At 36.3% G+C, this 16,509-nt stretch overlaps 1 protein-coding gene across 1 annotated transcript in view; it reads right to left on the bottom strand.

Annotated features, from left to right (window-relative positions):
- The window catches only part of LOC102691208 (transmembrane protein 164), a 50,845-nt gene that overhangs the window by 14,922 nt on the left and 19,414 nt on the right, over positions 1–16,509 (bottom strand). Inside the window, exons 2-4 of the mRNA XM_006632617.3 lie at positions 15,559–15,608; positions 10,762–10,828; positions 2,203–2,281 (exon numbers count right to left, since the gene is read on the bottom strand). Of these exons, the coding sequence (XP_006632680.1) occupies positions 2,203–2,281; positions 10,762–10,828; positions 15,559–15,608 (196 nt within the window). The remainder of the gene's footprint in view (positions 1–2,202; positions 2,282–10,761; positions 10,829–15,558; positions 15,609–16,509) is intronic.

A 16,509-nucleotide genomic window follows, 5' to 3' on the forward strand; every position in this document is an offset into this window, starting at 1 on the left:
TGCTTTGTTTTATGTCCCGAAATATCTCTACTATGAATTCCAAAAATAACAAAAATACATTTTGCATCTTCACATTTGTGATGAATTTGTGATTTCTAGATGTACATACCTATAGGATACAGAGCATTCAAATACTTCCATTTAAAATACTTTGAAACACAGCATGCAACCTAAACTTACAGGTGGCACTGAATTTACAATCATGACAGATTGTGATCTTAATCATGGAGACCAAGACAACTATAGGCCTTTTTCTACTGCAGGCCTTTGTTATTCTCAGTCATCAAAGATGTGGCAGTCAGATTCTTGTTTGCTGAGTGTGGAAGATGCAGGAACCCTGACAGGCCTTCATGGTAACTGAAGAGTCTCAGACTGAAGGTGTCTGTGACAGACCCTACCCTTAAATAAGATGGCTCTGAACACATACAGAAACATAAAGGTCACACTGTGCACTCTCTTACAAGTTTTTATATACATTTTCATCAGAAAGGACTCTAAAGAAGCCCTTGCAAATACTATTAATCACTAAGCTACCAGCTACCACAGTGAAACCCTTTGTATCTCCAAACATACCACTAATTAACCCCATGTGAGAATGTGAAATTAAGCATCACCAATAATCCAATTCATTGACTAAGTGTCATCCAGTGTGTCTATTGATAGAAGCCTTTGTCAACCTCTAGAGGCATGTCTGCTGTTATGACAGTCTCTTCAAAGACCGGCTTGCCAGAGAGTTCTTTCATACTTCACCTTGTCAATGCAAACCCCACATTCATCAGATACTAACTAGCTGTGAGATGATAGGATCCGTCAGAGTACTGAAGAAAATATGGCCTTTTTATAAAGCTATTAAGGAAGTTATACTGCACGTGGTACTGTAGATATTGACTAGAGGTGTCTGGAACTAGGAGAGAAGGATAAAAAGACCACTTTGGAAGTTGTTGACCAAGAGGCTCACAGGCAGACAAAGGAGCCAGTGATAAGGCATTGACTGGCAGCTGGCAGGCAGTGCAGCTGGAATGGGAGGTGTGTTTAGCTGTGAGGAAGACAGCAAGTTTAAGCAGAACAGCACAGAAAATGCCTCACTTTTCTAATTGTCAAAGCATAAGAGGCTAGCTAAGGAAACAGAGTTAGGAAGCTACAAATCAAAGTAGGGAAATCAAAGAAGAGATAAAAAAAACCATCACCCTAAGAAATACTTAACATCCTAAGAAATCCTAAGAAGAGATGGCTAAGATTTTGCTTAACCCTAATTTCACTAAACTACAAAAAATGTTTTCAAACTTTCTGCCTAAAGTTTTTATAACTTACAAATCAGTACATGAACGTATTCGCACCTCATAATAACAGACTGAGGAAAACCGTTTTTATTCCACTGCTACACTTTATGATAGCTAATAGTACATAACATTCAGGATTTTTTTTGTGTTTGAGCTAACATATAAAAAAATAAGGTCAGGCAGGACTGTGAATGTTTTCAGGATTATTTTCTACATGTCCTCATTTTAATACTGTGCTCTGAGAATTCAGTATTAAACTATTAAAGAAGACATTCCCAAAGAGACTTTTAAAAAGACAGAAATTAACAGGAATGCCTTGGATTCAAATCCCAGATGAGCCTCTGCTGTTGTATCCTTGAGCAAGGAATTTCACTCAGACCTCTGCAGTAAAATGCCCAGCTGTGTGATCAGTTAAAAAAGCAGTTTTGGATAAAAGCACCAGTTAAATACATCAATAACAGTAAATAAAGTAAAAAAAAATAAATTACTGAAATAACTCATCAAAAGTGAAAACTGGCAGGCAACATAGATAACTAAGTCTTTGACACACCTTTTACACTAGATGGCAGCACTGTATCATATTTTATTGATATAGTATAAAGAACACCACATAGGGAAGAGATTTTCAATCCAAGTGTGTTTTACTACTGTAGATCTATTGTTTACCGCATACACTCAAAATGAATCTCATTATATCAGCAATACCTCTTTGGACTTAACCTAAGCACGAAATGATTTGGCATGTTCACCATTAAATGTGGATTTAAGTGATCAACGATTAGTTAAAAAAAAAGATGGATATTTGAGCAGTGATGTCCTAGGAGTAACAATTAGGCTTGAGCTACTCTTTTACACTTCTATGACCAATTACATATAGAGTTAAGCTGGGCACATGACACAAGCAGAAGAAGAATAGACGTACCTCCTTTTCTAAACAGGTAGATGGGAACCATATAAAGTATGATGTGCTGGATATAGTAGACCTCCATTTCAAAGGGGAGCTGTAAGGAGACAAGAAAAAGAAGCATTTTACTAAAGAGTGAAGTGACAACTACTTCTTGAAAAGTTACTACTTGTGCACTACAATTGTAGTGAATGTTGGAGCCAGTAACACACATTGAACATGCAATCAAAAAACTCCCAAGTGCCCAAGGCCTATCGAGGTATTGTAAGCCTTTTATATTGCTTCATTTGAGGCATTATTTTGTATATAATGGGTTTACTGCTTCACTTTGCATCAAGGGCATGCATCTCTAAATTTCTCCTAGAGCAACTACTGAAGTGATTTTGGACAAGACCTAGGCTCTTGACCATCAGCAGTGAACAAACTGGGATGTAACCAGAGAGTACAAGTCTTTGACAAATGCACAGAAAATGTAAGACATATTATTTAGCAACATGTCAAATACATTTCCAATTTTACAACATACATCCTGTGTCACCAGTATGGATAATGAAAGAGGGAAAAGGTCTAGAATATCATTACTTCAGAACTTAACGTAATGTGTGATAAGCTGTATAAAACAAAAGGGATATTGCATGCAATGTGCTATTAAGAAAGAAATCATCTGTGGTAAAAAGGATTGCTTTTTTCCTGGGACTTCAGTCTGAAACATCAGTGTGTCGTTTGAAATGGCAGATTTACTAATCTCTTGCATGTCACAACCGAAAGCAGAGTGAAGCAGCCTAGCACAGATACAGAAGACCGTGCTTTATTTTGACTTAAATGATAAATAGTGGCTCCTCTCCTCAGCCACAAAGAAAATTATTAGAATTTGATAAAGACAAACACAAGAACCAGAAGGTGGGTTATGTTCTGAGAAAAGAAGAAACTCTGGTGAAAACTGAATAAACATCCTGTGGTTTTAATTTCCTAACCACCTCCCAAAAAGTAATCATTGTTGCTTAATGCAATGAGCAAAAAAAAAAACATTGTCAGCAATCGTAAAAGGTATAAAATATTAATTCAATGAGATACAGAGAAATTAAATAAAAACATTCAACATGGAGGTTCCTATAGTACATTGAACAATTCCTTATTATGAAAATCAATGCTTCATTTATTTTAATTTGTATTTGTTATTGGCATAAAAATGTATGGTAGCTCTGTAGCTGTTGATTTTATGTTTACCTTTAAAAATCTTTACAAATTATTTTATAAAATCAGTTAATAACTGCAAATAATGAATGTATTTGTACAATTGAGTGCACATGAAACACAATAAAAATACAGTACATCACTGTCCTAAGATGTACAAAAACAAGTGATCGAGTACATGGAGCAGTCAATCAAGTGTACAATGTGACAATTTGCTCTGAACATCTGTATTATCAGATGAAACAATAATTAGTAATAATTCCTATTAAAAAGCGTGTTTGCTTCTAACATTTAGATTTTTATTGCATACAGTATAACACAATACAAAACAGAATAATACTTTGAAACCTGTTGATTGCTTTGTTGGTCTGATTGGGTGGTGGGAAGATGGTGTTAATTGCTGATTTTGTTTTCTAAATTATGAAAATTTAAACTGCTTGAAATAACTTTGCTATTTCACAATGGGAATGTTTTTTAAAATATGTACCTATACAAGATTTAGTGCATGATAGTTATGTTTTTAAAAGGTTGAAGACTTTAAATAGTTAAGCTCAGGTTTTGGATGGTTAAAAAATTAATATATAGTGTATTAACAAATTATTATGACAATGCCAATTTTTACAGTATTTTGTGTGTAGCAAAACACATGTAAAAAGTAAGTAATCTTGCTTATTATTTTTTACCTGTTCCTGCAATGTTTAAATTTTATTTAACTTAAGATTGAGAAAGAAAGTGCACCAAAAAAGGATTCTACAATCCATTCTCAGTCCATGTTTTGAGCACGAACACTGTAAAACTAATTTGGCAATCAAAGCTGTGGCATTTACTTCCTTCTCATTTTGCTTTAGATATCACGCATTTCTGGTTTAATGGAAATGACTCAGCAGAGTCATTTTTTTTGTCTGGCTGTTTTCCTCTGCAAACTACGAACTGTTGATTCGAATAAACTGACAAACATCTATAACTCACCACCAACAAATGGGAGTTTTGATTGTGTACTCAGATGAGAAAACATTCTTTAATGTCTTTACACAAGATAGCTTGTTAACAGCAGAAACTCTGAAATAAACAAATGAAACCCTAGATTGGAAAAAAAGTCTATGCTATTGTTTAACTACATGTATTTTTTTTCCTCTCTTGGATGGAGTTCCAGTAACACTAAATAACTTTAGACATGAACATGACACAAATGATGAACAGACGGACCATTCAACCACAAACCCAAATGACTCAAAAGCAAGAAAATACTGCCACAAGGAGTCAACTCAACTATACAAAATATCAAGCATAAAATGGAGCAGACCTTGTACATTAGGAAGTGCTTAAAAGAGAAAATGATGTAGATATTTAATCCACAGAAATGGAGGATAATTTCACAACATTTGGACATGCTTATTATAATTTCTTTATTAGAAAACACACAGATTGTATAATAGAAAAGAACAAGAGAAGGACATTCCAAATTTGACTGGTTGTTAGCTATTTGATTTAGCTACTGTAGTTGAGCCGAGGATTTTCTGAACGAAGCCAGAGCATTGGCTTTGACAACATATCTGGGAAGCTTGTTTCATGCTCCCACAACCTTTTGTGTGAAACCATGCCTCCTCTTTCCCATTTTAAATGCCCTTCTGCTTAATGTCAATTGGTGCCTGCTGGCTCACATTTTCCCATGGATTCTGAAGAAGTCCATTAGATTGACTTTATAAACTTCCTTCGAAGGTTTTTAGTACAAGGTCCCTCACATAATTCTCTTTCACCAATTTAAATAAAAAAACAGACATAAACCTCTCCTTAGTAGCAATATAAACACTAAAACCTTAACTTAAGAGAAATAAAAGAGCATATACAGGTACATACTTCAATAATGGCAGTAATTTACTAGCATTGTCTTGAGATAGAAACCACAGGTGTCTGCTCGGCATGGTGCTGTGTTCTACACTTGATGTGTCTGGCACAATACAAGAAGATTCTCCAGCACAAGGGCCCAGTCTGTATAACAAGACTGATAAACAGCTCATCTTTGTTTCCAGTGTAAGAGGCCATTCATCTATTACTACTATGGCTATTGACTTCTCAGCTGGAGTAAACACCTTAACTTGTTCCTTCTCTGCTACATGTTGTTTAACGGTCTTAGTACTGTCAGAAAAAAATTCTGAAATTCAAAAAAACATACCCAAAAATAATGCATCATCACCTTAACCACGATATAGGTCTATAAGGACTATCTGAAACTTTTAAATTCCCTGAGCCAATTTTGTGTGAAACTAACAAATCATATCTTCATTACCATCTGAGACAAGAAATCTGTTTTTTTTTTATTGCTGCAAATATTACAACGGAAACAAAATAAAGTTTGTGGTAAGGGATCTATTAATGCATACCTCAGACATCCTCCATTAAAAACTGAATTCTCCTTGTTTTTTAAATTGTGTTGCTAAAGCCTTTCATGGCAGCTGAACTCTTTTTAAGGTCTATTACATCTTCACTATAAAAAAAGTTTCTGCAGTAAAACTTTTCTCATTAGTGGCTTGGGCAGCAGGTTCATATTGTGACAAGAAAAGGATGATTTGAATTACTTTTTGTTTATTTGTTTGGCAAGCCTTCCTCCTCTACCAAGTGCTGTTTCTTCAGTGAATCCATGAAATATTCATCAGCCCCTTGCTGGAACACTTGGGTGAAGACATGCTGAAGCCTTGGTTTGTCATTAACAGCCTTGGCTGCTGAGTCTGATCACCTGCACATGACAGGCAGCTAATTCAGAAGGGGGGATAATTGGAGCAAGAACACCAAAATGAAACATATCAGGCCCGTGAAAGACTGAAAGGAAGAAAACTTTTAGAGATGCCACTGGGAAGCCAGTGTAAGTGATTGGTTGTATATACGGGCATATAGTACTGGAATAAGTGGCACACTTTCCATCCAGAAAAAAAAATCTAACTTCATCTTCAGCAAGAAACTGCAGAGCAGGAGTAAATTAGTCATTTTAAAATATTAAAAAAAAAATTAAAAACAGAACAACAACAGCAAGGAGTAGCTGTTTCACTGTTGTATTGTTTTCAATGTCATATAGCTGAAAGGCTGCTTACTTTCACATGGTAAGGATCTGACAATCTCTTCAACCCTTCAAGTGAGTGGTGCCACAGCAACCACAAACTTTGAACACTGAGTCTGCTTTCAAAATCAAAGCGGATCTAAGACACACAGGCCTCTTCCAGGGCTTGTTTCAGCAGTTCATGAGTTTAAACATTGTAAAATAACTTCAACTTTATGTCCTTCATCATAAAAAGTGGAAAAAAGACAACAATAAATGCAGAATTGTTGTTAATTTTGCTAACTTATCATCTCCTTTGTCATGAACACAACCTGGTTTGTATCCGTCTTCTCGTGTGACGCAGCTGCCAGAATATCAGGTTTCAGGAAAGAGATGAAAGCACAATCTAAATCTCTGGAGGTGTAATAAAAACAGCCAGCACTGCACCTGCAGTTTGCTTATGATCCGGCTGCAGATGGATATATATTAGAAGATAAGTTTCAGACGGTGAAACACAATTAATCTGTAGCCAAGCACCTATTAATAAAGGGCCCAACACATATGAGACACAGCTTACTGTTTTTTGAAAGTAAAACATAAGGTGAATGCAGAAATGAAACGACATTTTCTGGAGATGCTTTTCAAACCCAGGTTTATCCTTGTAAACCTGTCCATCTTCAGTAGTGGACTGGTGCAGCTAAGCTGAGGAAGCACAATTAAAACCCAATTTGGGAATCAGTTAGATGTAAAAGGAAAAAAATCAAAATTTTAACATTTCATCTTCAGTGAATTTTGTAATAGAACAGGGGAAGTAGCCTTACTCTTCAAAGGAGTTTGTTGCTGCTGTTCGGTGTCCAAACAAAGTGTTTAATTACATAACCTAAAAGCCTCCTTCTTACTCCCACCACTTTCTCCCTTACAGTTTTAGTCCCACATATTCGTAGCTTCCTTGTTGTAAAGAAGCCACAAGGAGTTGGGCCATAGTGATTGTAATGCAACTGCAATTTTGTGTTAATGCTGAACACTGGAAACTAGGAGGAAAGTCAGTTTAAGCTGAGAATCAAAGACATACTGTCTTCTAAAGTACTCATTCTCTCAGCAACTGCAAATATTATTTTATTGTGACCAGAATGCCTAATGAAATCATTTATTTTCTCACAAAATACATAAGAAATTAAAGGGGCAAAAGTATTTTTATTATGTAAACTGAAATGTCTTGTTTAATGAAGCATTCACCCCTCTGAGTTAATAATTTGTAAAATCATCTTTTGCTGCAATTAGAGTCCCAAGACTGGGAATTCTTGGGAATGTCTGTACCAGCTTTTTGTGGGATTTTTGTACATTCCTCCTTGAAGATTTGCTCAAGCTCTGGTCAAGCTGGATGGGAAGAGTTGGTGAATCTTTGTGTCCATCCTCAGATTCTTAATGGGATGCGAGTCTGGGCTTTGACTGAGCCTCTCAAGCACATTCACCTTCTCCTGAAGCCACTCTAGCGTCGCTTCGACTGTACGCTTCGGCTCGATAGCCTGTTGGAATGTGAATCTTTTCTCCAGTCTTAGGTCCTTTGCCAACTGAAGCAGATTTTCCTCAAGGTTTTACCTGTATTTGTCTCCATTCATTTTTCACTCTATCCTGACAAGCTCCCCACTTCTGAAAAGCATCCCCCATAAGATGATACTACCACTGTGTGATTCATGGTAGGGATGATGTTACACGAATGATCAGCTGTGTTTAGTTTGCACCAGCCGTAGCACTGCACTAAGGCCAAGCTCAACTTTTGTTCAACAGACCAGACAATCTTTTGCCACAAGGTCTAAGGGTCTACCATTTGTCTTTTTAAACTCTAGGCATGCTATTAGCTTCTGTCTAGCCAATCGACCATAGTAATGCCTCAGAGACTGTTGCGCTGTGTCATGGAACTCTGTAGCTCACAGACAGGTGTTTTTCTTCTGAAATCCATCAATCCATTAATTTTCCAACTGCTTCACCCAATTTAGGGACATGAGTGAGCTGGAGCCTATCCCGGCAAGCAACAGAAGTAAGTCTGGAATCCAGGGGGATGAATACTTTCTGAAGGCACGGTAATTTTTTCACTGGGTGTCATCGTAGGCTACATTGCAGAGCACACCACACTCACTGTACAAGAACTGTCACACAACGTTCTCACTGTAACACTTGTGTTATAAAGCACATTTTGCTACCTGCCCTTTCACATGTTTAATTTGATTACTCAGACTACTGAAAAGTATAGATAAATAAACATCTAACAGAAATGAATATTTCAAGTTCCATAATGATGTGAGGACCAAAACATATGAATAAATTGTTGGAAAAGCACCAAAAAGGACCCCTCTACTTTGGTAAAATTATATTATCACTTCTAAACCATTTTTAAATCACCCTGCAAGACAGTTTATATGCAAATACCACTGCTCCTTGAAAACAGAAAAACAAAAGCCTTCCTTACTCAAGAGAAACAAAAAAGACCTGAGTGGTATGTCAGATTCATGCCTGGTTAATGATACAAACATCTGAACCACGGCTGACCGCACTTTTCCCTCCTGCTGGAAAACTCAGTAACTAATTCGAGGGTCACATGCTACTAAAAATGCAATAATTAAATAATTGACCAGGACCATAAACTAACTGGAAACCTACATCTATTTTGTGAACTGTTACAATTAATAATCTCTGGTTCTGTAGGCATTTTCTCAGGGAATAATTTTGTTAAGGTTTCTTTTTACACAAGAGAGGTGTCGATGTCTACTACAGAAATTATTTGTCAGAGCAACAGAAACATAGCTTTTGATTGCATTTTCTCTCAAATGCTTTGAAGAACCATCGTTTTACCTAATCAACATGGGCTAGTGAAGACAATACCACACAGTGTTTATCCAGAAAATAGTATACCTAAAAATGCTTGACCTACAAATACTGGATACAATAGAATATAGTGTGTGTGAGTTGTGTGTATCGTTCTTGATTGGCAATTGCAATTAATGTTACCTACTTAACCAAAAGAAGAGAAAAACTTTTCTCACTTCAAAATGTACTAAATGTTGTCCTCAATCAGACCAGCCACAGGACAGAAAATTGCAGGTTTCTGTAATTTGCCACCTACATATATAACAAGCTTAACTATCCCAGCTAAGAAAATATTTAGTGTAATAAAATAATTATGAGCTCTACTGGCAAGACTAGAGTTTGCCAAGACTTTTGTAGTGGATCTTTGGCAGGCTGCTATTGTTACTACTGGTGCTGTAAGAACCTCAAATACTGTTCTTCAAATTTTACTGTTCTTGACCTTAGTACTACTAAGAACATGACATTTTAAGTGACACCATGAGCTCTGAACATTTTTTATGTTCATATTACTGTAAACTTACAAACTGGATGTGCCTTCGCTTAAATTCCTAGTCACTAGTTTTATTACTTGTGGTTTGACAATGACTTGGCAAAATTCTTTCTTGTGTACTGTTACCACCAGGAACAGCCAATCACAATTTAGATAGTCAGCAAGTGGTTTATTTTCACAGCTACTAAAATGATAGCATGTTGCAAGTTTAGTTAAGGAAGCTAGGTTTTTTTTGTGTGTATTTCCTTTACACAATCATCTCAGCTTCTCAAAATCACCTTCCCAGCAGTACATGTAACTGTGATATTTTCTCTAATCAAACTACAACTTGACTTTCACAATACTAGAATGATAATGCAGTTGGCTAGTGTTTAAATTCTGATAAAACTTCCCATGCTTTCAATTTTTATACAATTAGGTAGGGCACTGAAATGAAATAATAAGAAACGAAACTCCATATGCATTTATTCTGTATAACTTATTCTGCTAGTTACATGTTGACTGTAAATGTAATTTTTATATGTGCTATACTTTAATGTTTCTTTGCTTTGTTGCAATTTTTTTAAAACAAATAGCACTGAAGCATTTGCACTGCATGATTTCATGGACAACAACTAACAACAATTAACAACAATTAACAATAAACCACTTATGATTTAAAGCACTCACTGGAATCTCATCAGAGCCTAAAACAAATTTGATGAACTCTGCTTTGGTTCATATTACTGTATATTTACTGTTACGGGGGAACTATTACTATGAATTATAAGCTGTACATATATTTAACATTTTACAGTATTTTTTATTTGCAAAACTAATAACATGACTTACATTCATAAACAGCCATGTGTCTAGCTGAACAACAAAAGTACAGATTAATGGGGCGGGTTTTGTGACCTGTGACAAAGAATCTAGCGCACGTAAAAAGACAGCCTATCTTGGGTTCCATTCAACATGCTGAGTTTAGTAAATGCCCGTGAACTGAGGGAATACTCACCAGCCGGGTGTTGACAACAGGGAAGAGCAACGCCAACAGGGCCCCATTCAGCATGTGAACCTGCAGCCTGATACCAAAGAAAAGAAGAACAGGTCAAGGTCAACCCAAACCACACAGCCACTACATGTTTTTAATGGCTTTTGGCCTCACTCACAGCCTCTGGTCATTAGGGGGTTTCCAGTATTACCTGTATATTGTTCACTCTCTGTCTATAATAGGGACTCCCATCTTGGATTCCAGTAGGATTTCTATGTCTGGTTAATTTGTCAACAGCTCAAGTATGAGAAATGCTCTTTTCCAGTCAAAGTATAATTAGATCAGTTAAACTATCCTCTTTGGTGAAGAGCTGTTGGTCCCCAAGGACCAAGCTGAGAACCAGTGGTGTACAGTTACAAGTCTAGTGTCAGAAATTTGGAATTACCTGTGGTCATAACTAAGTTCTTGTCAAGGACTTCTCAGAGCCCCTGCAACATCAGAACAAATTAATAGCTCAGGATAACACTTTATTGCTCTTTTTAAGTTCCATTCCATGTATAACATACTCACGGAGGCTAACCTATTGAGCTTAAATAGCAATTTGAAACCAACTTAAAGAACTAAACTCAAAACCTAACTGCTTTAACATACACACCTAAAAAGTAGATCAATTTGGATTCAGTTTCGATGTGTAGGTCAATATGAAATATGAAAAATGCAGTAATTTCTTCAGAAAGAAACTATTTAAATGCACTTTTTAGTTGTAAAAAGGTCCAAAAGTGACAGGTGATTTTAATTTCGACCTGCAATTAGTGACAAAATTAAGTTTTAAATTGATATGATCTCTGTTATGGCTTTCAAAATAGTATTTATTATTTTAATTAAAAAAAATCTTCTAACAATAAATTTTGTCATATTTGTTACATTATTTTAAAGCATGTAGGTTATATCTCTTGGAAGGTAGTAAGAAAACTACTTCTGTTTCCCTGATCTCTAGTTATGCAAACATTACTCACTTCAAGCTTGTTATTAGGTTAGAAATATGACACCATCACTAGATGTGCAAGTGGAAATTTATATTTATATATTTATATTTACATTTCCAGAAAACACCACTCAGCAGATGTAAAACAGGGAGGAGCTGACACCACTTCCTAAGAGAATCTACCAGATTACACTGCCCTATGCACTGCCAAAGTAAAAGTCAGACATCAATACAAACAACAGACCTCTTAAAAGGATTAGAATAGCTGCATTACTTTTAATGAACAATTACCTGTTTCCCTTGCTGTTTCTGATTATTTTATTTTTTACCTTTGAACATGCTGTTTTCATGCCAAGCTTATGATTTTGTCCTTATTGAACTGACTGGAATGTTTTGTCGACAGCATTAGAGTACATTACTATTTTCAACTCTAGCATGTTCACACTGTTACTTGAGAATTATTCTAGCACAGACGTGAAACGTGTAATCATTCCAGAATATCTTTTTGAGGTGAAACATATCCAGAAAAACAAAACCTCTTTTTGTATGAATTTAAATGATCATGGTAATGTACGTGACCACGTTTGGGGGGAAGTGTAGAATAGGCGGTCTGTCTCTGGACTCAAACTAGTGGGTTCTGGGTGAGTCAACATTGCAGACTTTGTGATGGACTGATATCTCATTCAGATGGTGAATCTTGTGTTCTCTGTTTGCTTAACAGCATAGAAAACAGAATAAGCTCTGGATCGATGGGCCATTGTGGCTGGAATGCCATTCTCATTACGAGAAACAAAACAGCTTTGACTGAAATTAAAAACATGATCATAATAGCCATAAGCATCACAGACAGGTATACAACATATACAAACAGGTATAACCTGTGTCAGGTCTGTAAACGCTTATTACTGTATATTGGTTGTGAAAGCCATGTAGGAAAATTATTATATTTTTTTCATCCTCAGAGTGAGAATTTTAACTTGCGAATTACTTCATATTGCAATCTGTTGTCTTTATTTTTTATTGATTTTATTGTACTTTTCATATTATTTTTCAATATAAATTAATTATATGAATTATAATTCATATTTTTTCAACCTCATATAAAGCTGAATACAATTCTGTTTTTAGTTAGCAGAATGTATTTGAGGTTAGTCTGGTTTCAAAGACATGCTGGTCCGTCTAATGATAAAGTTTTGTTTTCTTCTGCTGGCATTGTCTTGAGCTCTTTTTCAGCCAAACCCAGTCTCCAATTGAGAAGACAACATTGGGAAACTTTCTCGCATACACTTTTTCTTTCAAACTGAGACTCACCAAAGAAGTAGTGTTTCTATTTCAATTACCATCCTCCTTACTCCATAATAAACTTTGTTAAAATCTGTTGCATGATTCTTGTCTATTGGGCGTGACTATCATGACCAACGACTATCCACAGAGCTTTTTTAATGTCCAAGACTAGAATCAAAACAGTTAATCTGTAACCTCCTAAATAAAAGATATATACTATAGAAACATTATTTCAAGACATGGGTACCCTTATAAAAGGGTATGTTGGTAAAGGAGGCACAAAACACCTTGCAGTGAGGAAGCTATCCCGGTAGGTAAAAATACTGATAAACACGAAAGAAAAAGCTCATTAATTTCAGTCAACAGACCGAAGCACTTTTACAGGTAATAACTAGGAGAGTGTACTGTATGATAAGCTATAAAAAATTAAACATTTATGAGTTTTGATCCATGTACTGTCTGATGGGGTAGGAACAGAGGCATTTCCTCTCTTTGAAGATAGTTTAATTCATTTCCCCAAAGAAAAGGACCAGCTGCTGGTTTTCATTATTTATAGCATACTGTGTATTCATGTGAGGCCACATTTCTCCTGGAATGCATAATAACTAGGAAACTAGAAAAATCTTCTGAACAATTTCAGGAGGGGACCAAGCAAATTAGTGAACAGCCTTGAATGCAGAAAAACAGATATGAATTTTGTGGTGAAAAGTGGGCTAGTTTTAAAAACGAAACCTGAAAATAAAGATACAGTATGGAGCATTAAAATCCCACAGATATATCCAGCAAGTAGCTAGATACGTGTTTTTTCAGAGCTTGTTCAGCGCAATGTTCAATGGTGTTGAAATGAGATACTATGCATGCAAACCTTCTCAAGGAGAAAACAGTCCCCTGAGTTCTACTAGTTGTTTTAAAGTTTAGTATTAGAAACGTCACACATAGTGGTTACAACTGAAAAACAACTGAAAAACCTGAGAATGAAAATAACAACTGCATGTAGAACTTCATGACAAATCACGGAATAAAAAAGGAAAGTCACATTAAATCACATTTGACCTACATGCTGGTCTATTCAAAGAGATTTACATCTAAACCTTTTAGTATTTATACTGCACAATGAGGTCAGGTTCTAAATACAGCTTGTCACAGAGAACCTGATTGGCCAACATTTCCTCTCAATACACTTATGTGTTAAAGCCAAACTGGCAAAATGTCACAAGAATTAATTATAACATGAATTAATTAACATAACTCTGCATATATTCCATTTTCATTTTTTAATCTTACTCGTTTTGTGTCATTTAAAGTCAGGTTTTTAAGATTTTGTAATAAGTCACTGTCGATGTCCAGTTAAATTTTGAATAAGATTATAGTCCAGCAATAGCTGGAATCTGTACATAAATTCTTAAGGAAGACAGAAGCTGGATTTCACACATTAGCGATACCTAGATGGGATTTTTATACTCTGCAAATTGTCACTGAACAGTGTGTGGAGTAACAATGTCGAGAAGGAGTTTGACAGTCTTCACAGGGACAGTCTGTAAAGGAACATACAGTATGGGTTGCTACTCTGCATCTGAATATTAACAGTTTTTAACCCATATTTTTGTAGTGTTGGTCTGGGTGACTTGAGCTTTAAAGTTATGGCAGCCATCCTTCTGAATATTGCCACTGACTAGGTAATGTAACGCACAATAAAGGACATGCCAAGAATAGTGAGAGGGATTCTCTTCTATACACTTCACAATTGAACTTGCTGTCCTGTCACACTTCTTAGAATTCATGGGAAAAGAATTGAAATGCCTTTGGCTAGCAAACTGGATTAATGGCTCATGATGTTTTGTCCCCATCATCTAATCGACAGACTGACAGACAGACTATTGGTAACTGACTGAACAAAGCTTGAATTCCTTCATGAACTTGAAAGTCAGCCCAGTGCAATACTGAAAGAAAGCTTTGAATCCATAACAGCTGTGTGCCCTTATAAATCAGAGTGCTGGTAGATGAGTGAGCATGACCACAGAACTGTACTCCTTCCATACATCCAGTCTTAGAAAACAAATATCCTGGCCAAGATCCAACCCTCTAACCAAGAGACTCACTCAGAATGATCAAGACTTCATTCACACCATCATTAAAAGGGGCAGAAGATTAGAGGAATGAAAGAGTCATCACTAAGACAACATGCTCAGTATGCCTGAGGGAGAAAACAAATTATGTTTAACATAGCATAGAATCGAATGTCATCGAAAACCTGGAGAGACACATCAAACATCTTTATACAGTAGCTGCCCTTAATGCCAATTGACATAAGAGGAGGTACTGTAAGTAAACAATTTCACAAGAAAAAAAAATGTCTCAGCGTTTGCTGTAAAGGCCAAAGTAAACAGACACCGTTTACAGTACATAAAACAGACAAAAATACTTAATATATCATCCTCAAGCATTGTTTTCACTGTGAAGATCACAGGCTCTACACAACCAAAAATAACATTTCTTCAGACCTCCTTTGTCATTGTACTATTTCAAATTCTGCACTCTGTGCACTTACTCACCTGAAGATGATCATTGCAGTTTTACACGGTGGACAAGCGAGGAGGAAGATCTGTGAGGAGATAAAGGACAAGTTAAGGGAATGTGTCAGAGATGGAAGTTAAATAAAAGGAATGATTCTGTTAACAAACTGTCATGTTTGCTCCTGCTCGAGCACTGCGGAGCGAGCTAGCATCACTGCAGGAACTGGCAAAGCCTCTACTCACCTGTTCATCAGCCAGTTGCTGTGAGTATGGGCTCAGGTGTGACATCCATTCCACCTGTGCATAAGTTACCAACACACCTGCCTCAGTAGGAACACACTATATAAGATCTGCCTTGGAAGTGTCCTGTGCTCTTTTGTAGGGTTGTGCTCTGAGCGTACTTGTTCCCTTCCGAGTTCCCACTTGTTCTAGTGTTCCTTGCTTTGTGTTTTATCTGGATTCACAACCCTCGCTTCATCCTGACCTCGTCTACTGGATTTAGCCTTTGTGCCTTGAACTACTCGGCAGTGGACTTTGCTTAACCACAGATTTAGACCGTCAATCCTGCTTGTTTTTCTTCCATGCCTGGCTGTGCCTGCTCTCTTGCATGCTCCTCTATACATGACACACAGACATAAGCTGTGACAATACACAAACTACCCAAGGTTGTGAACAAATGTTCTGTGTGCTGCAGGTTTCCCAGTAAAACTAATCAATACTATCAAGGCAGGCCGCAAAGTACAGTAGGTCTGAATATTACTTTAAGCATGACAATTGTGTTTCCTCTTGTTCTTTAACCAGGGCACAAAGAAAGTGAAAGATAGTGACTCTTACTTTATTTCCTTTCTCTCAATATTGTTACAATATGTCCATATTTCTCCTCCAACAAAAATAATCTGAAAAGGACACAAATCTTTTAAAACTTACAATAACTTCTGAACTCATTTAAATCTAATTTTTACACATTTTCGCTGTACTGTCGTCTTATAT

This window comes from Lepisosteus oculatus, chromosome 8 (assembly GCF_040954835.1).
Source record: "Lepisosteus oculatus isolate fLepOcu1 chromosome 8, fLepOcu1.hap2, whole genome shotgun sequence".
Lineage (NCBI taxonomy): Eukaryota > Metazoa > Chordata > Actinopteri > Semionotiformes > Lepisosteidae > Lepisosteus > Lepisosteus oculatus.